Below are 25,862 nucleotides of genomic sequence, written 5' to 3'. Positions count from 1 at the left end.
GAGCAAGTATAAGTTGGTGTCTAAAAATGCCCTCATGACTTTCCTCTGGTTTACACCTTTCTTCAGCCCAGTCACTAAGTTTTATCATTGTTTCAGCCCCTTTTATTGTCTTGCAGGATTCTTTTATCTTTACACCACCCATCAGGGCAGGACAAGATTTAGGGGCTGAACCTAAAATGTATTTCACCTGAGATGGATTCAGGCTGAATTAATGTGTGCACCCATTAATAACATTAATCATTAGAATCTCTGCATGTCTCCCCAAGTTGTGGATGACCATGATGATTGAGGTTTGCTAAAAAAATGTCATGACAGGCCTATTGATGTGTGTGTGTGTATACACACATAATGTATTAGTGTACTACTAAAGTGATTTCTATGTCTATGTTATGGTTATGTAGGGCACAGTGGCGCAGTGGTTAGAACTGTCACCTCCCAGCAACAGAGTTCCAGGTTCGAACCCTGGTCTGTGAGGCGTTTGCATGTTCTCCCTGTGCCTCCCACAGGTTAATTGGCTACTCTGGGTGTGAGTGGTTGCCTGTCTTTGTGTGTCGCCTTGCGATTGACTAGCAACCAGTCCAGGGTGTACCCCGCCTCTCGCCCACAGTCAGCTGGGATAGGCTCCAGCTCCCCACGACCCTGACGGATCAAGCGGTTTAGAAAATCTATGTTAAGTTGTAAATAAAGTTTTTGACTGGTTCACTGTCAAGTAAAACATCTGGTTGTTGTAAAACTGAAGTTTTCTTTCAAACATTGGTTTAATGACAAGTTGAGTTCATTAATATACCCACTAGATGGCAGCAGCAGCACACTATGGTATCTGATGGAGTAATACATCTTCCCATCTATGTTTAATTGCACTGTGCTTGATAGAGGTTGACAGTAACTGACTGGAACCTTTAGTAACACTCCAAATATCAGACATGATCAATTCGAGAAAAACGTGCAAGACAGGTCACCCCATCAGATCTTGTTGGCCTCTATTTTTCTCCTCGCTCATTTTTTTTTTCCTTTTTAATGTGCCTACCGTGCAAGCACAGAAGGCATGTATTATTATACACCATACTTCTCCTTCTTCTTCTTCTGTACAGATTTTGGCAGATAAGTTGTCCTGCAGTTTTGAGAAAACCCAAGCACATACATTCCAATGTGTGGTTGGATCAGGAAAAGTGTGCTTAGACCTTTGATAGCATTTTGAGTAACCATAGCCACATACGCAGCAATAAATATACATTCTAGTCCAGAGGCCCAGTGACCCAGCAGTATCTGGGAAGAAGCGGATAATTCTGACTCTGACTGGCTAATAAGACTAACTAACTCTAAGCCTCAAAGGGGCAAAGGCCTCCTCTCATAGTGACCGTTTTTGCTGTAGGCCATTTTGTTCTCTCAAACAGCAGCTTCAAGGCAGATCAGTACAGCTGTTGCTGATCATAGAGTTAGGACATGATACCTGTAGTAACAGTGGTCAGGGTTAGAATATGTCTCCAGCATGTCCCTGTAATGTTCTCTGTAGTGATATGAACATGACCATGTGTCTGTAAACCTCTGTAATATAGTTACTGCAACAAAAGCAACTGTGAAATATCTATTCTGGATTTCAAAGTCTCACAAAATGAAATTCCAATCAGGGATTCCTCAGCTTGGGCTTTTAACACCACAACTTTTTTTTATCCAACAGCCTGTGTTGCAAACTTGGAGTTGGTGTTTAGCAGCCAGGGAGGGGCTAATGAGAGACACAACTGGAATGCACTGTGAGAAATGTAAGAGGGAAGAGGTAAGAGGGAAGACACTGTTATTCTGTAGATGCCAACATTTTGGGCTTGGGGTGTTTTGTTCAGTTTCTATTTTGGAACAGAGAAATCAGTGGAACTGTGAAAACATTTCAGTATCACAGTCAGCTTTTGGGTCCAATGCTTAGACACTATAATCCTATAAAACTTTTTTGGGAAAACGAATGAGTATATATTTAAGTCCACATTACCTTTAACTGTCGCCTGGAAAAGATTAGAATAACTCAGTGGGTTCAGCTATTATTACACATTTGAGCAAAGATGTAAAAGGTTTCCTATGGTCAAGTACATTTATTTGGCATCAGCCCTTCTTTCAAAAATATCACAACTACAATCAAAATATTTTTCTGCCTGTATTTTTGTATAGTACTGAGAAAATGAATGAAATATGTCTTATGAAATTAAGTACAGTATTTATGACTCGATGCCTCGACCCATGATGGCTTTCTTTGTGTTCCTCTCTGGTCTCAGCAGGATTATGTAACACTTGGGTCCAAACAGTGCCACCAAGAGGCCAAAACTGGAGGCCAGGATGGCAAACGCCTCCACTGCATCTGCATATTTGCCTGGTGAGCTGATATAAGCAGGGACAAAGGCCACCCACACAGCACAGAAGATCAGCATGCTGAAAGTTATGAGTTTGGCCTCATTAAAACTGTCTGGAAGGTTCCTTGCTAGAAATGCTAACAAGAAACTGAGGATAGCCAGAAAGCCAATATAGCCCAGTAACACTGCAAAACCAACTGTGGAGCCAACTACACACTCATACACTATCTTGTCACTGTGGTAATCTGTGTTTTTATGAGGTGCTGGTGAAGCAGAGACAAGCCAGGCAGTGCAGATTGCTGCTTGGACAGAAGTGAGAACCAGAACTGTCCCTCTCTGCTGCACAGCACCAAACCACTTCAGACTGGCTTCACCTCCTGGCTTGGAGGCCTTGAACACAGCCAGAACCACCATGGTTTTAACCAGGATACATGAGACACAAAGGACAAAGCTGATCCCAAATGCTGCATGTCTCAGCTGACATGTCCACAGTCTGGGACGACCAATGAACAGCAGCGAGCAGAGGAAACATAACTTCAGTGACAACAACAGCTGGAAACTAAGTTCAGAATTGTTGGCTCGTACTATAGGTGTTGTGCGATGATAGATGAAGATGCCCAAAACAACAATACAGATAAATGTTCCCAGCAGTGATGTGACTGTCAAGCAGATACCCAGAGGCTCATGGTAGGAGAGGAACTCTGTTGTCTTAGGAACACAGTGGTCACGCTGGGGACTGGACCAGAAATCCTCTGGACAACTGGTGCACTCAGTTGAGTCTATGGAAACAAGGACGGTGTTGTGCTACATCAGCCCTGCTATTAATGTTTAATTGTATATAAAAGTCATTTCTAGGAAACAGGGTTGGGTACATAGTTTATATTACATTTCCAAACTGTAATGTTTAAAACTGAACACCCACCAGTTCTATTGCTGATCTTTCCCTCAGAACAAGGGATGCAGTCAAAACAGCACTCAGGTTCCCCCTTCTTTCTGGCCATGCGGGTACCTGGAGGACAGCTCTCACTGCACACTGACCGGGGCGGCTGTGGGGAGAAGAAATAAATATCTGTTATAGTACATGTTATATATACATACATACTATATATATACATATACAATACATTGCTATAAAGCATTTCCCATGGGCCGGAAGAGAACAGTCTATGAAATCAGAAGCAACCTCTTTGGTTTCGAAGTTCCAGAAGATTTTGTCTTCATCAAGTGTGAGTTCATCACCTTTGAAGATCGACCTCTTAACTTCACCCACAGTCTGAACTTTAATTGTTCCATCAGGGAGCCACAGCCAGTTCATGATATCATAGATTGGTAAGGCATCACCATTCTCATCAAATGACACTTGATCACCAAATGATGTGGTGAAATTGACTCTTTCCAGGTAATACACAAGCTATTTGAAAATCAGAATAAGGCACAGATAGAGAACCAAAAAGGACATGTTAACAAAAAGAGTTCTATTTTAGTGACCATGGTGAACACAGGAGGACGTAGCATTCAATAATTAAAGTGCATGCAAGACTCATGAATACATCAAGTCCTTTAAAATTTGAAACAAAACATTTTCTTTAAAGCAAACTCACATCACTGATAATGCTGTATAACTAGTGACAAGATTTATTTCTTCCTGAACTGATCATACTATCCACTGCTATCAGCCAGGGGACACAACAAATCCACAAAAATATCCGTTCAGCTATCACAATTTGTGATCTCAAAGAGTTGTATTTACTCTGATACCCAAAATGCTGCAAGAAAGGCTAAAAGACAGGACTTTGACACATGAACAGATGGAGTGTAAACTGATATCACACCTGCCAGGGCTCCAGTCTTTGCAAAGTACCACAGCTGTGCCCGCTGAAAGGCCCTCTACCTGGCTCGCACTGCAGCATGTCATCAAGGGCATATGCCAGAGCATACACAGCCTTATACACATTATACTCTGGCCTGAGGTTTGAAATGTCCAAGAACTCAGTCTCCACATTATGTAGATCTTCCTGTCCAGTGCATAATGCTCCCCCAGCCTCCACCCAACCAGCTGGAGGTGGTGCAAATCTACACTGAAATATGTATTCCCAAAATTGATTTGCCTGAAATATATTCAAAACTGTGCATTATAAACAAAGACAATGTATTATTCTTGTAAAAGACAGATCTCATTGCAAAGTTAAACTCTCACCATGCTATTTCCATAGCTGCTGTTGTGGTGTAGGTCAGGACGTGTTTGTAACAGGAATTCTCTGAGCCCTGGTATTTCACCCCGACGGATGGTAATGCCCAGTGTGCCACCCAGGTACGGCATGAGGTCGGGGGTTTGAAGCACAGCAACTGATGTCCAGGCTTCACTGGCAATCCACTGCAGGCCTGTCACATTCTGCCTCACCACCTGCACATGACAGTGTTCCAAGTATAAAAATTCATACTGTCATACAGCTCAAGTAGTATCTAGTTTTCAGACTCAAATACACTTTATATAGTTACTGTTTACCCATTACACACTATTATGAGGAAAGTGATGCATTTCAATATAATTATATAAAGCTGGAATTAATCAGTATTTAAAGCCTAACCTCATCCATGAGATTAATCATGTGACTCTCATGTGCAAACACAATGACCACGCGAGCTGTGGATTTCTTCATCACATTCACAATTCTCCTTAGCTCAGGTGGGTTTTCACCCCAGGGCAAAACCTCTGTGTAGGCCAGACAACCTGCACCAGATGGACCCAGGTCAGACTGGAAGGATCGGGCAGCATGGAGTCCATAATCATCATCAGTGACCAGCAGACCTGCCCAAGTCCAGCCAAAGCGTTTCAGAATCTGAATCATGGCGCTCACCTAAGTGAACACAGAGTACAGGGATTAGTACACAGGCTGGAATTATCTTCCACTGGAAATCCTGCTGAACATGTTCCACAGTTGATCGTGTTTAATTATTGCCTTTCAGTGTTGTTATCTGACACCATGCAACTCTATTAATGAACACAGACATGGAACTGGTGACTGGTTATACACAAAATGAATACATGTGCAGTACAGGGATGTTCTTGGTGATTAATTGTTTTGGTTCTTGCTTTTTATTTTAAACATTTTCATTGTGCTGATAGAATTTCACCTGGAAAGCATCACTTGGGATCGTCCTAAAGAAGGATGGGAACCTTTGCCGGTCACTCAGGCAGGCACATGTGGCAAAATAACTCACCTATAAAAACAACACAGACTGTACATTCTAAAAACAGACAAAACTTTTACTGGCTTGTTCAACTTTTTAAGGCTGATTATTCAGTGTTTACAACTTCATGAAATATGAAATTAAACCACATTGATCTGAAAGAATTAACAGATAGTAAAGCAGAAAACTTACCATAGGCACTCTGTACAAACCATAGACAGTGGATATGGCAATACAACGTGTAGAAGAGGAATCACCCACAATCCCCAGGACTGGAGGGGTACCTACACAGGTCTCATCTAATGTAACATGCTCCTCTTGACCACTGGCTAATGACAACGCTGCACGGAAACCAATTCCTAGATTTAGGCAGTTATCATACAGACTGTATCCCAGAGTCACATTAGGTAGCAGGTTGGAGTTTCTGTTGATCTCATCAATAGCAAAGGCCATGGTCTGGGCTTTTCGGAATCCTAGAACATCAAATCTAACAAATAAAATAAAACAGTTTACTATTGAAAAATAAAACATGATGTACTGACTGTTCAAACATACACATTGCACTACTATAGAATTTGTGAACAATGAATGCAGTTGAACAGCAACAATCATAATTATACTTGAATGAAAATTTAAAAGGAGGCTGTGCAAAGCAGCAATATGTTTAAAATGGCATAAATACACAATGCAATTCATTCACAGTGATATCAGATTATCAAAAATACATTTGAGCAGTGGAACTGATTTTCCCAAGTTTCTGCTTTTTTCTTTTTCCCTGACAGACTCACCCATGGCAGGTAGGCTGCTGTGGCTCTGAGGTAAAAGACAGGTCAGGATAAGTAGAAAAGAAGTGGATTTGAAACAGCCCACCTAGAACCACATCTCCAGCCTTATGCATCCCATTTAGATGAAACTGCCCCTGTAACTGGCAGGAGGAGGAGGAATGAAGAGTGGAGGACACAGCAGAGAAACAGTAGGAATACAACAACATGAGCAAGTATAAGTTGGTGTCTAAAAATGCCCTCATGACTTTCCTCTGGTTTACACCTTTCTTCAGCCCAGTCACTAAGTTTTATCACTGTTTCAGCCCCTTTTATTGTCTTGCAGGATTCTTTAATCTGTACACCACCCATCAGGGCAGGACAAGATTTAGGGGCAGAGCCTAAAATGTATTTCACCTGAGATGGATTCAGGCTGAATTAATGTGTGCACCCAATAATAGCATTAATTAATAGCATCTCTCCAAGTTGTGTGTGTGGGTGTGTGTGAGTGTGTATATCTATCTATCTATCTATCTATCTATCTATCTATCTATCTATCTATCTATCTATCTATCTATCTATCTATCTATCTATCTATCTATCTATATATATATATATATATATACACACACACACATATACACAATATATTAGTATAATACTACATTGCCTTCTATTGGTATGTTAAATTGTAAATAAAGTTGTTGACTGGTTCCCTGTCCATTAAAACATCTGGTTGTTGTAAAATTGAAGTTTTATTTCAAACATTGGTTTAATACCTGACCAGCTGCAAATGTGCATCAGAAGAGTCATTTTGTACTGAGTATAATCTCAAATTTGTGTGTGATAAGTGGGATTAACCATCACACAATAACTGAGTTCATTAATATATCCACTAGATGGCAGCAGCAGCACATTATGGTATCTGATGGAGTAATACATCTTCCCATCTATGTTTAATTGCACTGTGCTTGATAGAGGTTGACAGTATCTGACTGGAACCTTCATCCCTGATCATCAGGATCAGCATGTTTAGTGAAGTCTTGTGATGTTCATGATAAAAATAACTTATTGGTAGGAAGTGTACTTTTCAAGCCATGAGGTCATTTTTGATGACAAGTTTTGGTTTATAAGCTGGTTTGTCTGTCTATTTACATTCTGGTCTGAAGGCCCAGTGACCCAGCAGTATCTGGGAAGAAGCGGATAATTCTGGGGAAGATAAGTACACACTAATCAGTCAGATTTCCACCACAGCTGTTAGTAGTCAAAACGGAAAGTGCCAAATATATCAGAGTTAGCATGTGTTACTTTTGCTTTTCATGTTGCATGTTTTGTTGAGTCACTGTGTCTCCCACCACCCACATGTGTTCAGCTATTATTACACATTTGAGCAAAGATGTAAAAGATTTCCTATGGTCAAGTACATTTATTTGGCATCAGCCCTTCTTTATCAATTACAAAATATCACTACTACAAAATATTTTTCTGCCTGTATTTTTGTATAATATCTTATGATATTAAGTATAATTTTCATGACTCGATGCCTCGACCCATGATGGCTTTCTTTGTGTTTCTCTCTGGTCTCAGCAGGATTATGTAACACTTGGGTCCAAACAGTGCCACCAAGAGGCCAAAACTGGAGGCCAGGATGGCAAATGCCTCCACTGCATCTGCATATTTGCCTGGTGAGCTGACATAAGCAGGGACAAAGGCCACCCACACAGCACAGAAGATCAGCATGCTGAAAGTTATGAGTTTGGCCTCATTGAAACTGTCTGGAAGGTTCCTTGCTAGAAATGCTAACAAGAAACTGAGGATAGCCAGAAAACCAATATAACCCAGTAACACTGCAAAACCAACTGTGGAGCCAACTACACACTCATACACTATCTTGTCGCTGTGATAATCAGTGTTTTTATGAGGTGCTGGTGAAGCAGAGACAAGCCAGGCAGTGCAGATTGCTGCTTGGATAGAAGTGAGAACCAGAACTGTCCCTCTCTGCTGCACAGCACCAAACCACTTCAGACTGGCTTCACCTCCTGGCTTGGAGGCCTTGAACACAGCCAGAACCACCATGGTTTTAACCAGGATACATGAGACGCAAAGTACAAAGCTGATCCCAAATGCTGCATGTCTCAGCTGGCATGTCCATGGTCTGGGACGACCGATAAACAACATTGAACAGAGGAAACATAACTTCAGTGACAACAACAGCTGGAAACTAAGTTCAGAATTGTTGGCTCGTACTATAGGTGTTCTGCGATGATAGATGAAGATGCCCAAGACAACAACACAGATAAATGTTCCCAGCAGTGATGTGGCTGCCAAGCAGATACCCAGAGGCTCATGGTAGGAGAGGAACTCTGTTGTCTTAGGAACACAGTGGTCACGCTGGGGACTGGACCAGAAATCCTCTGAACAACTGGTGCACTCAGTTGAGTCTATGGAAACAAGGACGGTGTTGTGCTACATCAGCCCTGCTATTAATGTTTAATTGTATATAAAAGTCATTTCTAGGAAACAGGGTTGGGTACATAGTTTATATTACATTTCCAAACTGTAATGTTTAATACTGAACACCCACCAGTTCTATTGCTGATCTTTCCCTCAGAACAAGGGATGCAGTCAAAACAGCACTCAGGTTCCCCCTTCTTTCTGGCCATGCGGGTACCTGGAGGACAGCTCTCACTGCACACTGACCGGGGTGGCTGTAGGGAGAAGAAATAAATATCTGTTATAGTACATGTTATATATACATACATACTAAATACACACATACACAATACATTGCTATAAAACATTTCCCATGGGCCGGAAGAGAACAGTCTATGAAATCAGAAGCAACCTCTTTGGTTTCGAAGTTCCAGAAGATTTTGTCTTCATCAAGTGTGAGTTCATCACCTTTGAAGATCGACCTCTTAACTTCACCCACAGTCTGAACTTTAATTGTTCCATCAGGGAGCCACAGCCAGTTCATGATATCATAGATTGGTAAGGCATCACCATTCTCATCAAATGACACTTGATCACCAAATGATGTGGTGAAATTGACTCTTTCCAGGTAATACACAAGCTATTTGAAAATCAGAATAAGGCACAGATAGAAAACCAAAAAGGACAGGTTAACAAAAAGAGTTCTATTTTAGTGACCATGGTGAACACAGGAGGACGTAGTATTCAATAATTAAAGTGCATGCAAGACTTATGAATACATCAAGTCCTTTAAAATTTGAAACAAAAAATTTTCTTTAAAGCAAACTCACATCACTGATAATGCTGTATAACTAGTGACAAGATTTATTTCTTCCTGAACTGATCATACTGTCCACTGCTATCAGCCAGGGACACAACAAATCCACAAAAAAATTCTTTAACATATCTGGAGTGTAAACTGATATCACACCTGCCAGGGCTCCAGTCTTTGCAAAGTACCACAGCTGTGCCCGCTGAAAGGCCCTCTACCTGGCTCGCACTGCAGCATGTCATCAAGGGCATATGCCAGAGCATACACAGCTTTATACACATTATACTCTGGCCTGAGGTTTGAGATGTCCAAGAACTCAGTCTCCACATTATGTAGATCTTCCTGTCCAGTACATAATGCTCCCCCAGCCTCCACCCAACCAGCTGGAGGTGGTGCAAATCTACACTGAAATATGTGTTCCCAAAACTGATTTATCTGAAATATATTCAAAACTGTGTATTACAAACAAAGACAATATATTTTTCTTGTAAGAGGCAGATCAGATTGTAATATTAAACTCTCACCACGTTATTTCCATAGCTGCTGTTGTGGTGTAGGTCTGGACGTGTTTGTAACAGGAATTCTCTGAGCCCTGGTATTTCTCCTCGACGGATGGCAATGCCCAGTGTGCCACCCAGGTACGGCATGAGGTCGGGGGTTTGAAGCACAGCAGCTGATGTCCAGGCTTCACTGGCAATCCACTGCAGGCCTGTCACATTCTGCCTTACCACCTGTACATTACAGTATTCCAAGCAAATAAAGTAATACAGCTAAAGTAGTATCTAGTTTTCAGACTCAAATACACTTTATACACAGGTGCAATCCTGTGTTTTACACACTATTATGAGCAAAGTGATGCATTTCATTATAATTATATAAAGCTGGAATTAATCAGTATTTAAAGCCTAACCTCATCCATGAGATTAATCATGTGACTCTCATGTGCAAAAACAATGACCACGCGAGCTGTGGATTTCTTCATCACATTCACAATTCTCCTTAGCTCAGCTGGGTTGTCACCCCAGGGCAAAATCTCTGTGTAGGCCAGACAACCTCCACCAGATGGACCCAGGTCAGACTGGAAGGATCGGGCAGCATGGAGTCCATAATCATCATCACTGATCAGCAGACCTGCCCAAGTCCAGCCAAAACGTTTCAGAATCTGAATCATGGCGCTCACCTAAGTGAACACAGAGTACAGGGATTAGTACACAGGCTGGAATATTTTTTACTAGTGCTGGGCAACGATTAAAATTTTTAATCACAATTAATCGTATAATTTTTAATTGCAAGCAAGCAATGGACTTAAATAAAAATAATAATTATAAAAACTGCATTAATGCGCGATAAAATAATTGTCGGCGTTAATTAATTAATGCTTTAACGTGATAATAACGCGTTAACTTGCCCAGCCCTACTTTTTACTTGAAATCCTGCTGAACAAGTTCCACAGTTGATCATGTTTAATTATTGCCTTTCAGTGTTGTTATCTGACACCATGCAACTCTATTATTGAACACAGACATAGAATGTGAGTGGTTATACACAAATTGAATACATGTGCAGTACAGGGATGTTCTTGGTGATTAAATGTTTTGGTACCTGCTTTTTATTTTAAACATTTTCATTTTGCTGATAGATTTTCACCTGGAAAGCATCACTTGGGATCGTCCTAAAGAAGGATGGGAACCTTTGCCGGTCACTCAGGCAGGCACATGTGGCAAAATAACTCACCTAAAAAAAAAACACAGACTGTACATTCTAAAAACAGACAAAGCTTTTACTGGCTTGTTCAACTTTTTAAGGCTGATTATTCAGTGTTTGCAACTTCATTAAATATGAAATTAAATCACATTGATCTGAAAGAATTAACAGATAGTAAAGCAGAAAACTTACCATAGGCACTCTGTACAAACCATAGACAGTGGATATGGCAATACAACGTGTAGAAGAAGAATCACCCACAATCCCCAGGACTGGAGGGGTACCTACACAGGTCTCATCTAATGTAACATGCTCCTCTTGACCACTGGCTAAGGACAACGCTGCACGGAAACCAATTCCTAATTGGAGGCAGTTATCATACAGACTGTATCCCAGAGTCACATTAGGTAGCAGGTTGGAGTTTCTGTTGATCTCATCAATAGCAAAGGCCATGGTCTGGACCTGTCTGAATCCTAGAACATCAAATCTAACAAATAACATAACTGTTTACTATTAACATCCAACATGATGTATTCACTGTCAAAACATATACATGTTTCAAAGCTACAGATTTTGTGAAGAATGAATGCAGTTGAACAGCAACAATCATAATTATACTTGAATGAAAATTTAAAAGGAGGCTGTGCAAAGCAGCAATATGTTCAAAATTGCATAAATACTCAATGTAATTCATTCACAGTGATATCAGATTATCAAAAATACATTTGAGCAGTGGAACGGATTTTCCCAAGTTTCTGCTTTTTGCTGTTTCCCCTGATAGACTCACCCATGGCAGGTAGGCTGCTGTGGCTCTGCGGTAAAAGACAGGTCAGGATAAGTAGAAAAGAAGTGGATCTGAAACAGCCCACCTAGAACCACATCTCCAGCCTTATGCATCCCATTTAGATGAAACTGCCCCTGTAACTGGCAGGAGGAGGAGGAGGAACTAAGAGTGGAGGACACAGCAGAGAAAAAGTGTGAATACAACAACATGAGCAAGTATAAGTTGGTGTCTAAAAATTCCCTCATGACTTTCCTCTGGTTTACACCTTTCTTCAGCCCAGTCACTAAGTTTTATGACTGTGTCATCACCTTTTATTGAGTAGCAGGATTGTTTAACCTTGCACACCACCCATCAGGGCAGCAAAAGAAGTAGGGGCAGGGCCAAAAATCCATTTCATCTGAGATACTTTTTTTTTTTTTCCCATTGAGGCAGAATTAATGTGTGCACTTTTGACCCTTTGTACAATTCAAAATCTGTGGGTGGGACAAATGCACAAATCCACCCTATGTGGAACTTTTTACTGCCCTGTGACTGTCTGATATTGTATCTGGCTGGCAGCCATAAGTCACTTTGGAGACATCAAACATAGTCAGTTCTGCAGAAATGCGTGCAAGGCAGGTTATCCCTGACATACAGCCAGTCCCGGGTGAAATCTGACCCTGCTGGAGAATGCAAGTGAATGTGCTTAAACTACGGGTATTTCTCCATTTGTGTTGTTGTGTTGTAGGTGCCTACTCGATGTGGGATGCATCTGATGCAAGGGGAACTGATGGGTTCTGACTCAGAGGGTGGTCAGGAAGCAAAGTAGTAGTAAAGTGGAGCAGGAGCATCCACCTTTCCCCAGCAGCTTAATACTGGAGTTGCACAAGCACTGGCACCGCAAATTGAAAAGTCCACTGAACAAAGCCATGTTCTGTTCTAATGATGGAGACAGCTGCCTCTTGATTTAGAGGAACTGGTATTCACAGGGAGGTCCGGGCTGTAGAGATCGCCCATCTCTTGGCAAAGAAGGCCACCAGGGAGGGGAGGTAGAATAATCAGCAGGCTGGGTTTTTCACCCTGAAGCAAGATGTGAGATGCAAACCAATTTTTGAATTTGGAGAGGGATGCAAGAAGTTTACATCTTGATGTTGACACTGAGAGTTTTGAGGGTTTGACGGGATATATTCCACGCCATCTGGTCTGACAATATCAAACTAATTATGTCAAACATGCCAACCCCAGCTTCGCCATAATATACCCAGTGCACCAGAGAGTCAAGGTGGAAGAGGTGCACCTCATCCTGATGTCCACCAATTGGCAACTAGATGATCTGGTTTGCAGCATTTGCACATTTTGAATGAAGTCATTTTCATTCAAAGCTAGCTTTCAGCCTGGGATGTTGTTTTCCACCTGTTTACAATTTTTCTGAGTATCTGGTGGGGCCAGCTCAGCCTTGGTGGCATCTTGGCACTCTCGAACTCAACTGCCATTAGCACAGCTTAGTCTACTTTGTTGGGTCTACTTTGTTACTTGCATTGTGTCTAATGAAGTCACAGTCTGTGGAATATGTATGGTGAGAGACTTGGAAATTTATTGTTAGGTGACCTCTTCTGGTTGTATGAAACACCATTAGTCATCTCACCAAATGCCCCAAAGTGACAAAATGTTGTAAAATATGATTCCGTTCAAGTGACTGTAGTAAGCATTACTGGAGGAAAGAAACAATTGAATCGGCGTTGTTAGAGAGCCACAAAGTCAGCCTATGAAGGGTTAGAGGTTAGGGTGGGTGGATCAGCGGAACAAAACACAGGCAATGATAAGGTCCTCTAAGCTTAATGAAGTTTTGTTTTTTTATTTTAACTAAAACCATGATATTTCCATAAACCTAACTAAATCGATTTTGTGCCTAGGCCTAACCCAGCATTTACAATACAGTTGTCACATAATGAAATGGTAAGTTATTTATTTTCACAAGTGAGTTTTAACAGTTTATCAAAGCACATCTCGTCGCCATTATGCTCCTACAGGTCATATCAGAGAGCAGGCACAAACAACTTCTACTGTCAATTAAGCTAGAAGACTTATTGGCTAATTTTATGACTTAGGTGTTCCTCGACCCATGATGGCTTTCTTTGTGTTCCTCTCTGGTCTCAGCAGGATTATGTAACACTTGGGTCCAAACAGTGCCACCAAGAGGCCAAAACTGGAGGCCAGGATGGCAAATACCTCCACTGCATCTGCATATTTGCCAGGTGAGCTGATATAAGCAGGGACAAAGGCCACCCACACAGCGCAGAAGATCAGCATGCTGAAAGTTATGAGTTTGGCCTCATTGAAGTTGTCTGGAAGATTCCTTGCCAGAAATGCTAACAGGAAGCTGAGGATAGCCAGTAAACCAATATAGCCCAGTAACACTGCAAAACCAACTGTGGAGCCAACTACACACTCATAAACTATTTTGTCACTGTGATAATCAGTGTTTTTATGAGGTGCTGGTGAAGCAGAGACAAGCCAGGCAGTGCAGATTGCTGCTTGGATAGAAGTGAGAACCAGAACTGTCCCTCTCTGCTGCACAGCACCAAACCACTTCAGACTGGCTTCACCTCCTGGCTTGGAGGCCTTGAACACAGCCAGAACCACCATGGTTTTAACCAGGATACATGAGACACAAAGGACAAAGCTGATCCCAAATGCTGCATGTCTCAGCTGGCATGTCCACAGTCTGGGATGGCCAATAAACAACAGTGAACAGAGGAAACATAACTTCAGTGACAACAACAGTTGGAAACTAAGTTCAGAATTGTTGGCTCGTACTATAGGTGTTGTGCGATGATAGATGAAAATCCCTAAGACAACAGCACAGATAAACGTGCCCAGCAGTGAGGTGATTGTCAAGCAGATACCCAGAGGCTCATGGTAGGAGAGGAACTCTGTTTTCTTAGGAACACAGTGGTCACGCTGGGGGCTGGACCAGAAATCCTCTGGACAACTGGTGCACTCCATGGAGTCTACAAAAATAAGGTGTTGAGATCCATGTTCATGCTATACATCCAAATTGCAATTTTGAAACTGAACACCCACCAGTTCTATTGCTGATCTTTCCCTCAGAACAAGGGATGCAGTCAAAACAGCACTCAGGTTCCCCCTTCTTTCTGGCCACGCGGGTACCTGGAGGACAGCTCTCACTGCACACTGAGCGGGGCGGCTGTGGGGAGAAGAAGAAATATGTATCTATTATTCCTCACTACAATAGTCCTCTATAATGAGTTATCCATTAGCCAAAACATAGTAGTCCACTAAATCTGATATGACCTGCTTGGATTCAAAGTTCCAGAAGAGCTTGTCTTCATCAAGTGTGACCTCTTCACCTTTGAAGATCGACCTCTTAACTTCACCCACTCTCTGAACTTTAAATGTTCCATCAGGGAGCCACAGCCAGTTCATGATATCGTAAATTGGTAAGACATCACCATTCTCATCAAATGACACTTGATCACCAAATCGGGTGGTGAAGCTGACCTTTTCCAAGTAATACACAAGCTGTTAAGGGACATAGGAAAACCAAAGAGCACAGATGGGGAAAAAAAGAATTATATTCTTAATGACCATGGTTAACATTAGAACCTAGTATTCAATATAAACTGCCTACTACACTGAACATGTGAAGTCATTAAAATTTTCAACAAAGCATTAACTGAAAGCAGTGTCACATTTCCACTAATACCACATATCTAATGACAAGAGCTTGTTCTCTGAAACGTGATCAGACACAGGAAAAGTCCTTTCAGCCTACTATCTAGCATTTTACAACTGATAATCTCATAGGTTTGTATTTAATCCTACACACCAAATGCTAGTCTACAACAAACAATAAAATGCAGGATTAAGTCACATGAACAGATGGAGTGTAAACTGATATCACACCTGCCAGGGCTCCAGTCTTTGCAAAGTACCACAGCTGTGCCCGCTGAAAGGTCCTCTACCTGGCTCACACTGCAGCATGTCATCAAGGGCATATGCCAGAGCATACACAGCCTTATACACATTATACTCTGGCCTGAGGTTTGAAATGTCCAAGAACTCAGTCTCCACATTATGAAGATCTTCCTGTCCAGTACAAAATGCTCCCCCAGCCTCCACCCAACCAGCTGGAGGTGGAGCAAATCTACACTGAAATGTATGTTCCCAAAACAGATTTACCTGAAACACATTCAAAACTGTGCATTAAAAACAATGACAAAATATTATACGTCTAAATGCAAGATTAGATTGCAAAGTTAAACTCATACCAGGTTATTTCCATAGCTGCTGTTGTGGTGTAGGTCTGGACGTATTTGTAACAGGAATTCTCTGAGCCCTGGTATTTCTCCTCGACGGATGGCAATGCCCAGTGTTCCACCCAGGTACGGCATGAGGTCGGGGGTCTGGAGCACAGCAGCTGATGTCCAGGCTTCACTGGCCATCCACTGCAGGCCTGTCACATTCTGCCTCACCACCTGTACATTGTAATATAGTGTATAATTTGATATTGCCATTCCACTAAAGTAGCATCTAGTTTGCACTGAGTAGGTAATCTCACTATCAAAACCTGCTAGCAGTGTCTATAATAAGTGTATAATAAGGTGTAACTTCTTCAAGTGCATTTAGGCATTTATGTAATTGTGAATGACAAAATGAAATCCGTCCATTTGAATAATAAAACAGTACACAAGTTGTAAATTATGCTAAGTTATGATTAGGTTGTCTTTCAAATCCAACCTCATCCATGAGATCAATCATGTGACCCTCATGTGCAAACACAATGACCACGCGAGCTGTGGATTTCTTCATCACATCCACAATTCTCCTTAGTTCAGCTGGGTTGTCACTCCAGGGCAAAACCTCTGTGTAGGCCAGACAACCTCCACCAGATGGACCCAGCTCAGACTGGAAGGATCGGGCAGCATGGAGTCCATAATCATCATCACTGATCAGCAGACCTGCCCAAGTCCAGCCAAAGCGTTTCATAATCTGAATCATGGCGCTCACCTAAGTGAACACAGAGTACAGGGATTAGTACACAGGCTGGAATTATCTTCCACTGGAAATCCTGCTGAACAAGTTCTACAATTTACCATGTTTAATTATTGCCTTACAGTGCATCACATTGAATGTGGTGCACAAAATAGATATAGATATAGATATAGATATAGATATAGATATAGATAGTGCTTAACAAATTTATTGGACAAATATTTTAGAAATTTTTCAAAAACTTGTTTAAAACTAAAAATGTTATTGTTATTTATTTGGCAAATATCAATTAGAAACAACTAAATAGTCCTTTTTCACACATAATAACAAAAAAAAAAGACAAAAAATCGAGCATGACATTCAACCACTAAAACAATTTTTTCTGTTGAGGAAAGTAAATCTGACATCTTAATCAAGAAATAATAATAATGTGCTTTACTATTTTCTTCAGGTTTTATTGTAAAACAGTAAATCTGAAAATTCATGGGTAAAAATAATTATATTTTAGCATTAAATATATCATTTCACTTAAAGAGCTTTTACATACTGGTATATTAACCATTACAGAAACGTAAAAAATGATTTTGGCAATCAATTTGGGGCAGCTGTGATATAAACCTGACATTGGGTAATGGTCTAATAAATTTGTTAAGCACTGTGTGCATTTTATTTTTTTTTTTAATTTCACAAGAGAGATATACTTCCTAAAAATGTTTAACTCCAACTTCTTTATTGTTTTGCTTATTTTGCTGATAGATTTTCACCTGGAAAGCATCACTTGGGATCGTCCTAAAGAAAGATGGGAACTTTTGCCGGTCACTCAGGCAGGCACATGTGGAAAAGTAACTCACCTACAAAAAAACAAACTGTACATCCTTAGTCGATTCAGTGTCTTTACTGGGCCTTTCAGCTTTGTAAGGTTAACTGCTTCATGGCGAAAACTGACTTTAAATATGAAATAAAGTCAATACAATCCAAAAGAATTAACAGATGGTAAGGCAGAAAAACTTACCGTAGGCACTCTGTACAAACCTAAGACAGTGGATATGGCAATAGAACGTGTAGACGAGGAATCACCCACAATCCCCAGGACTGGAGGGGTACCTACACAGGTCTCATCTAATGTAACTTGCTTCTCTTGACCACTGGTTAATGACAACGCTGCACGGAACCCAATTCCTAATGTGTTGCAGTTATCATACAGACTGTATCCCAGAGTCACATTAGGTAGCAGGTTGGAGTTTCTGTTGATCTCATCAATAGCAAAGGCCATGGTCTGGGTCAGCCTAAATCCTATAACATCAAAACTAACACATAAAATACAACTGTTTACTATTAAAATACAACATGATTCAGCAGTAATCAAACTTGATGCACCACTACAGATTTTGCGATCAATAAAGATAATAATCATAATAATGTTAGAATGACAAAATAAATAAAGGAGACTGTGGAAAAAGGTACAATGGTTAAAATTACATATGTACACAATGTGTACAATGTGTACACAATTCTTCCAGTGATTATCAAAAATACATTTGACCAATAACTGATTTTCCCAAGTTTCTGCTTTTTGCTGTTTCCCTGACAGACTCACCCATGGCAGGTAGGCTGCTGTGGCTCTGAGGTAAAAGACAGGTCAGGATAAGTAGAAAAGAAGTGGATTTCAAACAGCCCACCTAGAACCACATCTCCAGCCTTATGCATCCCATTTAGATGGAACTGCCCCTGTAACTGGCAGGAGGAGGAGGAGGAACGAAGAGTGGAGGACACAGCAGAGAAACAGTAGGAATACAACAACATGAGCAAGTATAAGTTGGTGTCTAAAAATTCCCTCATGACTTTCCTCTGGTTTACACCTTTTTTCAGCCCAGTCACTGCGTTTAATCACTGTGTCACTATGTTTACGCCTTTTATTGACTTGCAGTATTGTTTACTCTTGCACACCACCTATCAGACAGAAGAAGTAGGGGCAGGGCCTAAATGCATGTCATTGGAGATAGAGTTTTTACTGAGGCAGAATTAATATGTGCACATTTGATAATATCTTACAGTTTCTGGCATGTTGACAACCTTTCTAACCTAAATTTAAATTTAGTCGATCTAAATCTAAATCTAAATTTCAGTCGATTACCACAACGACTGAGGCCCATGGAAATTTGCATGACACTGACATTATAAGTTTCCCTTCAATTCACACTGTAGTTCAAAACTTGAGCAGATACATATCTGTACTTAGCATAAGGCCAAATTTGTGTGTGAAGGAAGCGCAGTGCTTGATAGAGGGTTCTCTAGCATAACAAGCCTATGTCTACATTATACATACAATATACGTACGGAAATTAACTCAACCCTCTTAGGTTTGGGGAGAATTTTCCTTAATGACCCACCATGTATCAGATTGAAAACCAACACCTGACTAAACAAGATAGCTGCCGGCACACACTGCCATAACAGGTTTTTGCACACCTGGCATGCTTGGGTCAGTGAGCATGCTGGTGGTCCACCAGCTTAACTCCCCAGCTTCGTCTGGCACATTGCTGTGACAGGCTTTCATTATCCTACTGTGCATGGTGTTAAGCATTCGGGGTGAATGCTGGTGGCTTCTTTAACACAGTATTGGGCGTACCACCTAGGTTGTATTTCTGTAACATACTTAAGCAATCTAGACTAATTCAGCCAGTGTTGTGAGTTGCGAACCCCATCTGGGCTATATTGCCGTAAGAGGCCGAAATAATCTTGGGAATTGTACACTGGAATCTTCTTCAATTTATTACAGCACAATATTTGCCATGATGCTGCCAGTTGAAAACTATAAACTAGTACAGCTAGTAGTTCTGTACAGTTTGTCAAATTTGGTGACTGGAGCATCCTTAACACTGATGTAGTCCTTTGTGAGTCTCTACAAAACTAACAGGGTTAGATGTAAGAACTTTGTATCACTGAGGGATGGAACGTTACATACAAAAGCCAACAAAAAAATAATGCAAATAGATTTTGATGTAAGGATTTCTATGCAAAGATTTCTATGTTCACCACTTCCATGAAGTCTTTCACGTTCAAATTGTTGACAGTTATATGTATATGTATGTATATATATATATATATATATATATATATATATATATATATATATATATATATATATATATATGTATGTATATATGTATGTATATATATGTATATATATATATATATATATATTTTTTTTTTTTTTAAATTTATATTTGTCTCTGATATCCCAGGGCATATAAGAGCTTTTAATTAAATAATTAAAATGATTGGAAAAAAACAATAATACAATACTAAAATTAAATGAATAATTAAATACAATAATAGAAGTATTTTTTTTATTAGCACTTCTTTATTGCTTCTAGTTTCATCTGGTGATACTCACTGTTAAATGAACAGTACATCGATTAAAAATTAAGTGATAATTTTTTCACTTTGTGATGCCTCGACCCATGATGGCTTTCTTTGTGTTTCTCTCTGGTTTCAGCAGGATTATGTAGCACTTGGGTCCAAACAGTGCCAATAAGAGGCCAAAACTGGAGGCCAGGATGGCAAATACCTCCACTGCATCTGCATATTTGCCTGGGGAGTTGACATAAGCAGGAACAAAGGCCACCCACACAGCACAGAAGATCAGCATGCTGAAAGTTATGAGTTTGGCCTCATTGAAGTTGTCTGGAAGGTTCCTTGCCAGAAATGCTAACAGGAAGCTGAGGATAGCCAGAAAACCAATGTAGCCCAGTAACACTGCAAAACCAACTGTGGAGCCAACTACACACTCATACACTATCTTGTCACTGTGGTAATCAGTGTTTTTGTGCGGCACTGGTGAGGAAGAGACAAGCCAGGCAGTGCAGATTGCTGCCTGGATGCATGTAAGAGCAAAAACTGTCCCTCTCTGCTGCATAGCACCAAACCACTTCAGATTGGCTCCACCTCCTGGCTTGGAGGCCTTGAACACAGCCAGAACCACCATGGTTTTAACCAGGATACATGAGACGCAAAGTACAAAGCTGATCCCAAATGCTGCATGTCTCAGCTGGCATGTCCACAGTCTGGGTTGTCCAATAAACAACAGTGAACAGAGGAAGCATAGCTTAAGAGAAACCAAGAGCAGGAAACTAAGTTCAGAATTGTTGGCACGCACCATGGGTGTGCTGCGATGATAAATGAAGATGCCTAAGACAACAGCACAGATAAATGTTCCCAGCAGTGAGGTGGTTGTCAAGCAGATACCCAGAGGCTCATGGTAGGAGAGGAACTCTGTTTTCTTAGGAACACAGTGGTCACGCTGGGGACTGGACCAGAAATCCTCTGGACAACTGGTGCACTCCATGGAGTCTGAAAAGACGAAAAACATGGTGGGATACATTCTTGTCTTATAGTATAAATTCCTTAGAGGAAAATAAGAATACTGAAACATGAACACCAACCAGTTCTATTGCTGATCTTTCCCTCAGAACAAGGGATGCAGTCAAAACAGCACTCAGGTTCCCCCTTCTTTCTGGCCATGCGGGTACCTGGAGGACAGCTCTCACTGCACACTGACCGGGGCGGCTGTAAGGAGAAAACTAAATCTGTCATTCTGTGTTATTTTACATTGGTAAGAATTATAACATAAAAAGGGGAGGTGTCTGAAAAAGAAGAACCAACCTCTTTTGATCCAAAGTTCCAGAAGATTTTGTCTTCATCAAGTGTGAGTTCTTCACCTTTGAAGATCGACTTCTTAACTTCACCCACAGTCTGAACTTTAATTTTTCCATCAGGGAGCCACAGCCAGTTCATGATATCATAGATTGGTAAGACATCACCATTCTCATCAAATGACACTTGATCACCAAATGATGTGGTGAAATTGACTTGTTGTAAATAATGTACAAGCTACAAATGGACAACAGAAATAAACAAGAACAATAACAAAATATATCAGTAGTATGAGAGGGTTATTCTGCTGTTGAAATGATTTGTGACAGTATGACATTTTTATGTTTCTAAGTTTTATTGAGACAGCTTGAAATCTAGGTTGTTGTCATTAACTGGTTGAATATTATTAGTTAATCAACACTGTTAGAAAACAAAATGGGAATTTGTGTTATCCCAGAATATTACATGACATGTCTTTTTTAATAATTTTCCGTACTCACAATATTATTCAGTTAAGTGTGTCATGATGTAGCAGCTGTTTTCAAAACATGAACAGATGGAGTGTAAACTGATATCACACCTGCCAGGGCTCCAGTGTTTGCAAAGTGGCACAGGTGTTCCCGCTGAAAGGCCCTCTACCTGGCTCACACTGTAGTATGCCGTCAAGGGCATATGCCAGAGCATACACAGCCTTATACACATTATACTCTGGCCTGAGGTTTGAAAGATCCAAAAACTCAGTCTCCACATTTTCAATATCTTCCTCTCCATTGCATACTGCTCCTCCAGTTTCTACCCAACCTGCTGGAGGTGGAGCAAATCGACACTGAAAAGTGTGTTCCCAAAACTGTCTGACCTGAAATGCATTAAGAACCTAGTCTTAACAGAAATTACATATTATTATTCAATTTTAATTCAGATACTGAGATTAAACTTACCATACTATTTCCATAGGTTTCATTATCATTTTGTTTAGGACGTATTTGTAACAGGAATTCTCTGAGCCCTGATATTTCTCCTCGACGGATGGCAATGCCCAGTGTGCCACTTAGGTACGGCATGAGGTGGGGGGTCTGGAGCACAGCAGCTGCTGTCCAGGTTTCACTTGCAATCCACTGCAGGCCTGTCACATTCTGCCTCACCACCTGTACATTGCATGTAAAATATATTATCAGACTTCTAATAAAACAATGCAAAATATTTGTATAAAATGTGTCAACAAACATTCTGCTATCTGGCTTTTTTTCTGTCATTTCAGCACAAATTTTAAAAAAAATGTTAAGAATAATCTGAATATCTGAATATTGCAACTTATACAAAATGCAAGCTTACAAGCTTCAGTTTATGCTTCATTTTATAATCCAATTAATAGAATCACTTAATATTCATTTAATTGTTCAGGACTGGTCCTTTTATGTTTATACATCTGGCTAAAACTTCAGCAGGATAAAATGTTTGACCTACTGTATATACAGCTAACTGAAACTGATGACAGTTGAAAGAATTTCGGTCAGTGAAGTGGTTTAGACAAAGAAAAAAAAATCAGTTATATTTCTTAAAACTGTGGATTTCCAGATTAAATTTGAATTCCAACCTCTTCCATCAGTTGAATCATGTGGATCTCGTGTGCAAACACCATGACGACACGAGCTGTCGATGTCTTTATCAAATATACAATCCTCTTGAGTTCACTTGGGTCATTGTCCCAAGGCAAAACCTCTAGGTAGGCCAGACAGCGTCCACCAGACTGAGCCAGGTCAGACTGAAAGGACTGGGCAACATGGAGTCCATAATCATCATCACTGACCAGCAAACCAACCCAAGTCCAGCCAAAGCGTTTCAGAATCTGAATCATCGCACGCACCTGAGTGGATATGTCATAGTGGATGGATTGGAGGACATATTAGTAAATTCTTTTAAGGAGACATATACAACATAATTCAGGTATTGTAATTTCAGACAAACTTCAGTATCTATATAAATTTCAGAAGAGAATCACAGCTAATTACAAGATTGCCGTACTGCCTGTGAAAAATATTTTGCAGTTTTCAATTTTTCAAAAGGTGTTTCACCTGAAAAGAATCACTTGGAATTGTTCTAAAAAAGGAGGGAAAACGTTGCCGATCACTTAGGCAGGAGCACGTGGCAAAATAACTCACCTACAAAGAAAAATAAAGCATTAAAGTTACTCAATTCACGAGTCAGACACAGTTAAAATATTTTCATATTTCGACAATTTATCATTTGTAAAGATGAAATTAATTCAAAGGAAGTGCGTTCAAAACAAAAAATCAAAAGATAAGAGTATAGGAAACTTACAAGAGGAATTTTGTATAAACCTAGCACATTGGAAATGGCGATTGAGAATGTTGAATAGTGATCACCCACAATCCCCAGAACTGGTGGGGTCCCTAAACAGTTCTCCTGAAGCAGGAACTGCTCCTCTCGACCACTGGCCAGTGATAGTGCACCACTGAATCCAATAATAAGTGCACCACAGTTATCATATAGAGTGTATCCCAGAGTCACATTAGGTAGCAGGTTGGAGTTCTTGTTGATCTCATCAATAGCAAAGGCCATGGTCATAGCATGTCTGAACCCTAAAGTGTCAAAACTAACACATAAAATATCACTGTTAACCATTAAATGTAATCTATCACTGTGAGAACTGCGTAGATAGATAAACAAAACTTGACCTATGTAAAAAAAAACATATTACACAGTTTTAATTCCATATTTTTACAGCTTTATTTTAATATTTTTTAAATATTGCAATAACTTTCACAAAATGCTACCTCACTCATATTTCATAAACATTTCAGCACACTGACATTTTCTTCTTCCTTACCCAGATTACTGTGAGCAGAAGTGTGTGACACTTACCCTTGGCAGCTGGGCTGCTGTGGCTCTGAGGTAAATGTCCACTCAGGGAAGACAGAGGTGTAGTGGACCTCAAACAGCCCACCCAGAACCACATCACCAGGCTTGTGCATTTCATTAAGATGAAACTTCCTCCGTAATTTACAAGATGGCAGTAGAGAAGAAGAGACAGAGCATAAAGAGGAAGAACAGCAAAAAAACATGATAAGGTAGACATACAAGAGGGTTTGTGTGTCAGGAAAAAACCCCATAATTGTCCTCCTCCCTTCACACCTGTTCTATTCTTCATGCTCGGTTTCTTGGTTTTATATACAGAGCTATGTCACTGCCCCCTTGCATGCTTTCTGTCATTGTTTAATCTTTAACAACACCCATCAGGGCATGGGCTATGGGAGCAAGACACAACACACATCAACTTAATCACATTGATATAACATGTAAGACAATTTCACCAACGTTGCCATGGTATGTGGTATTAGCATGACACCGGACAGGATGTCCAAACTGTCTGGTGTGACAGAGAATTTTTTTCCTCAAAAATTAAAGGTTATTAACATTTGGCACCCACGGGATTGTCAAATTGTCCCACATGATTGAAATGGTTACACTAAGAGCAAATGTTTCTCCTAAATCTTTGAAAAATATATTCATTATATTTAACTGAACTTTTTAAGGCAGACCAAAGAGGCTTTACGAAGCCTTACGAAGTTGATCTGGTTATGAGACCCTTAATTAACATAACACCAACCTTGATCTTTATTTTTGATTTTTTGTATATTCTGGGTGCCTGTATCTCTCATTGCTGCTGTGACGGATGCAATTTCCCCATTGTGGGACTAATAAAGGTGTAGCTTATCTAATTTGATCTAATCCAAAATTAAAAGATTTCATTTCTCTTAATGGTGTCAATTTCTTTATAGTATTGTGCTACTATCTACCGTGCTTATGACGTTACTGAGGATTTTATTAGGCGATTCAGACCGCTGTATTGTGCACCAAAGGCGAGGGCTGTTGTAAAAGGGATACCCTCCAAAGTTCTCCCTAAAGAGACAGGAGATAGGGGAGATAAGAGAGGCCAAGCATGTCCTATCTTTCTGTTACTTGCTCAGAAAAAAGGGACTCTTTCAGTAGCTAGAACTCAAAATTATATTCAGTGTACCAGTCTGGGATAAAAAATATCACATGATATGCAGATGACATGTTGCTGTTTGTCTGAAATTCAAAAAAAAAAAAAAAAAAAAGAAATGGAAATTTGTGTCCATGTAGACGCATCAATACAATGCAATTAGATTGGGTTGGATCAGGTAATA

General features: G+C 40.3%; 2 protein-coding genes across 2 annotated transcripts; both read right to left on the bottom strand.

The window, feature by feature from the left end:
- Positions 1–2,204: 2,204 nt before the first annotated feature.
- Positions 2,205–12,266, bottom strand: LOC121187269 (extracellular calcium-sensing receptor-like). Its single transcript, XM_041046447.1, has 15 exons — positions 12,025–12,266; positions 11,430–11,724; positions 11,181–11,267; positions 10,444–10,713; positions 10,058–10,264; positions 9,693–9,968; positions 9,135–9,362; positions 8,874–8,997; positions 8,537–8,730; positions 5,472–5,558; positions 4,534–4,740; positions 4,169–4,444; positions 3,520–3,747; positions 3,259–3,382; positions 2,205–3,115 (listed from the first exon to the last, which is right to left on the bottom strand). Exons 1-15 carry the CDS (start codon positions 12,264–12,266, stop codon positions 2,205–2,207), a joined length of 3,756 nt encoding a protein of 1,251 aa, XP_040902381.1.
- A 1,831-nt stretch (positions 12,267–14,097) lies between these two features.
- LOC121187268 (extracellular calcium-sensing receptor-like) lies at positions 14,098–24,692 on the bottom strand (the record flags this gene model as incomplete). The annotated part of the gene is made up of 15 exons (XM_041046446.1): positions 14,098–15,011; positions 15,085–15,208; positions 15,316–15,543; positions 15,928–16,203; positions 16,293–16,499; positions 17,781–17,867; positions 21,176–21,369; positions 21,462–21,585; positions 21,682–21,909; positions 22,253–22,528; positions 22,611–22,817; positions 23,267–23,536; positions 23,745–23,831; positions 23,992–24,286; positions 24,556–24,692. Coding segments are annotated over 15 exons (3,654 nt in total), but the record flags the coding sequence as incomplete, so codon positions are not given.
- Between the last annotated feature and the right edge of the window lie 1,170 nt (positions 24,693–25,862).

This window comes from Toxotes jaculatrix, chromosome 9 (genome assembly GCF_017976425.1).
Source record: "Toxotes jaculatrix isolate fToxJac2 chromosome 9, fToxJac2.pri, whole genome shotgun sequence".
Lineage (NCBI taxonomy): Eukaryota > Metazoa > Chordata > Actinopteri > Toxotidae > Toxotes > Toxotes jaculatrix.
This window is presented reverse-complemented; position numbering and strand designations above follow the sequence as displayed.

Excerpts from the sequence above, each read along its gene's own strand:
- LOC121187269 (XM_041046447.1), bottom strand. The coding sequence starts at position 12,266 with ATGAGGGAATTTTTAGACACCAACTTATACTTGCTCATGTTGTTGTAT. Across the intron at positions 10,714-11,180 it reads TCCCAAGTGATGCTTTCCAG|GTGAGCGCCATGATTCAGAT; the intron begins GTGAAAATCTAT and ends GTGTTCACTTAG. Across the intron at positions 9,969-10,057 it reads GCAGCTATGGAAATAACGTG|ATAAATCAGTTTTGGGAACA; the intron begins GTGAGAGTTTAA and ends AATATATTTCAG.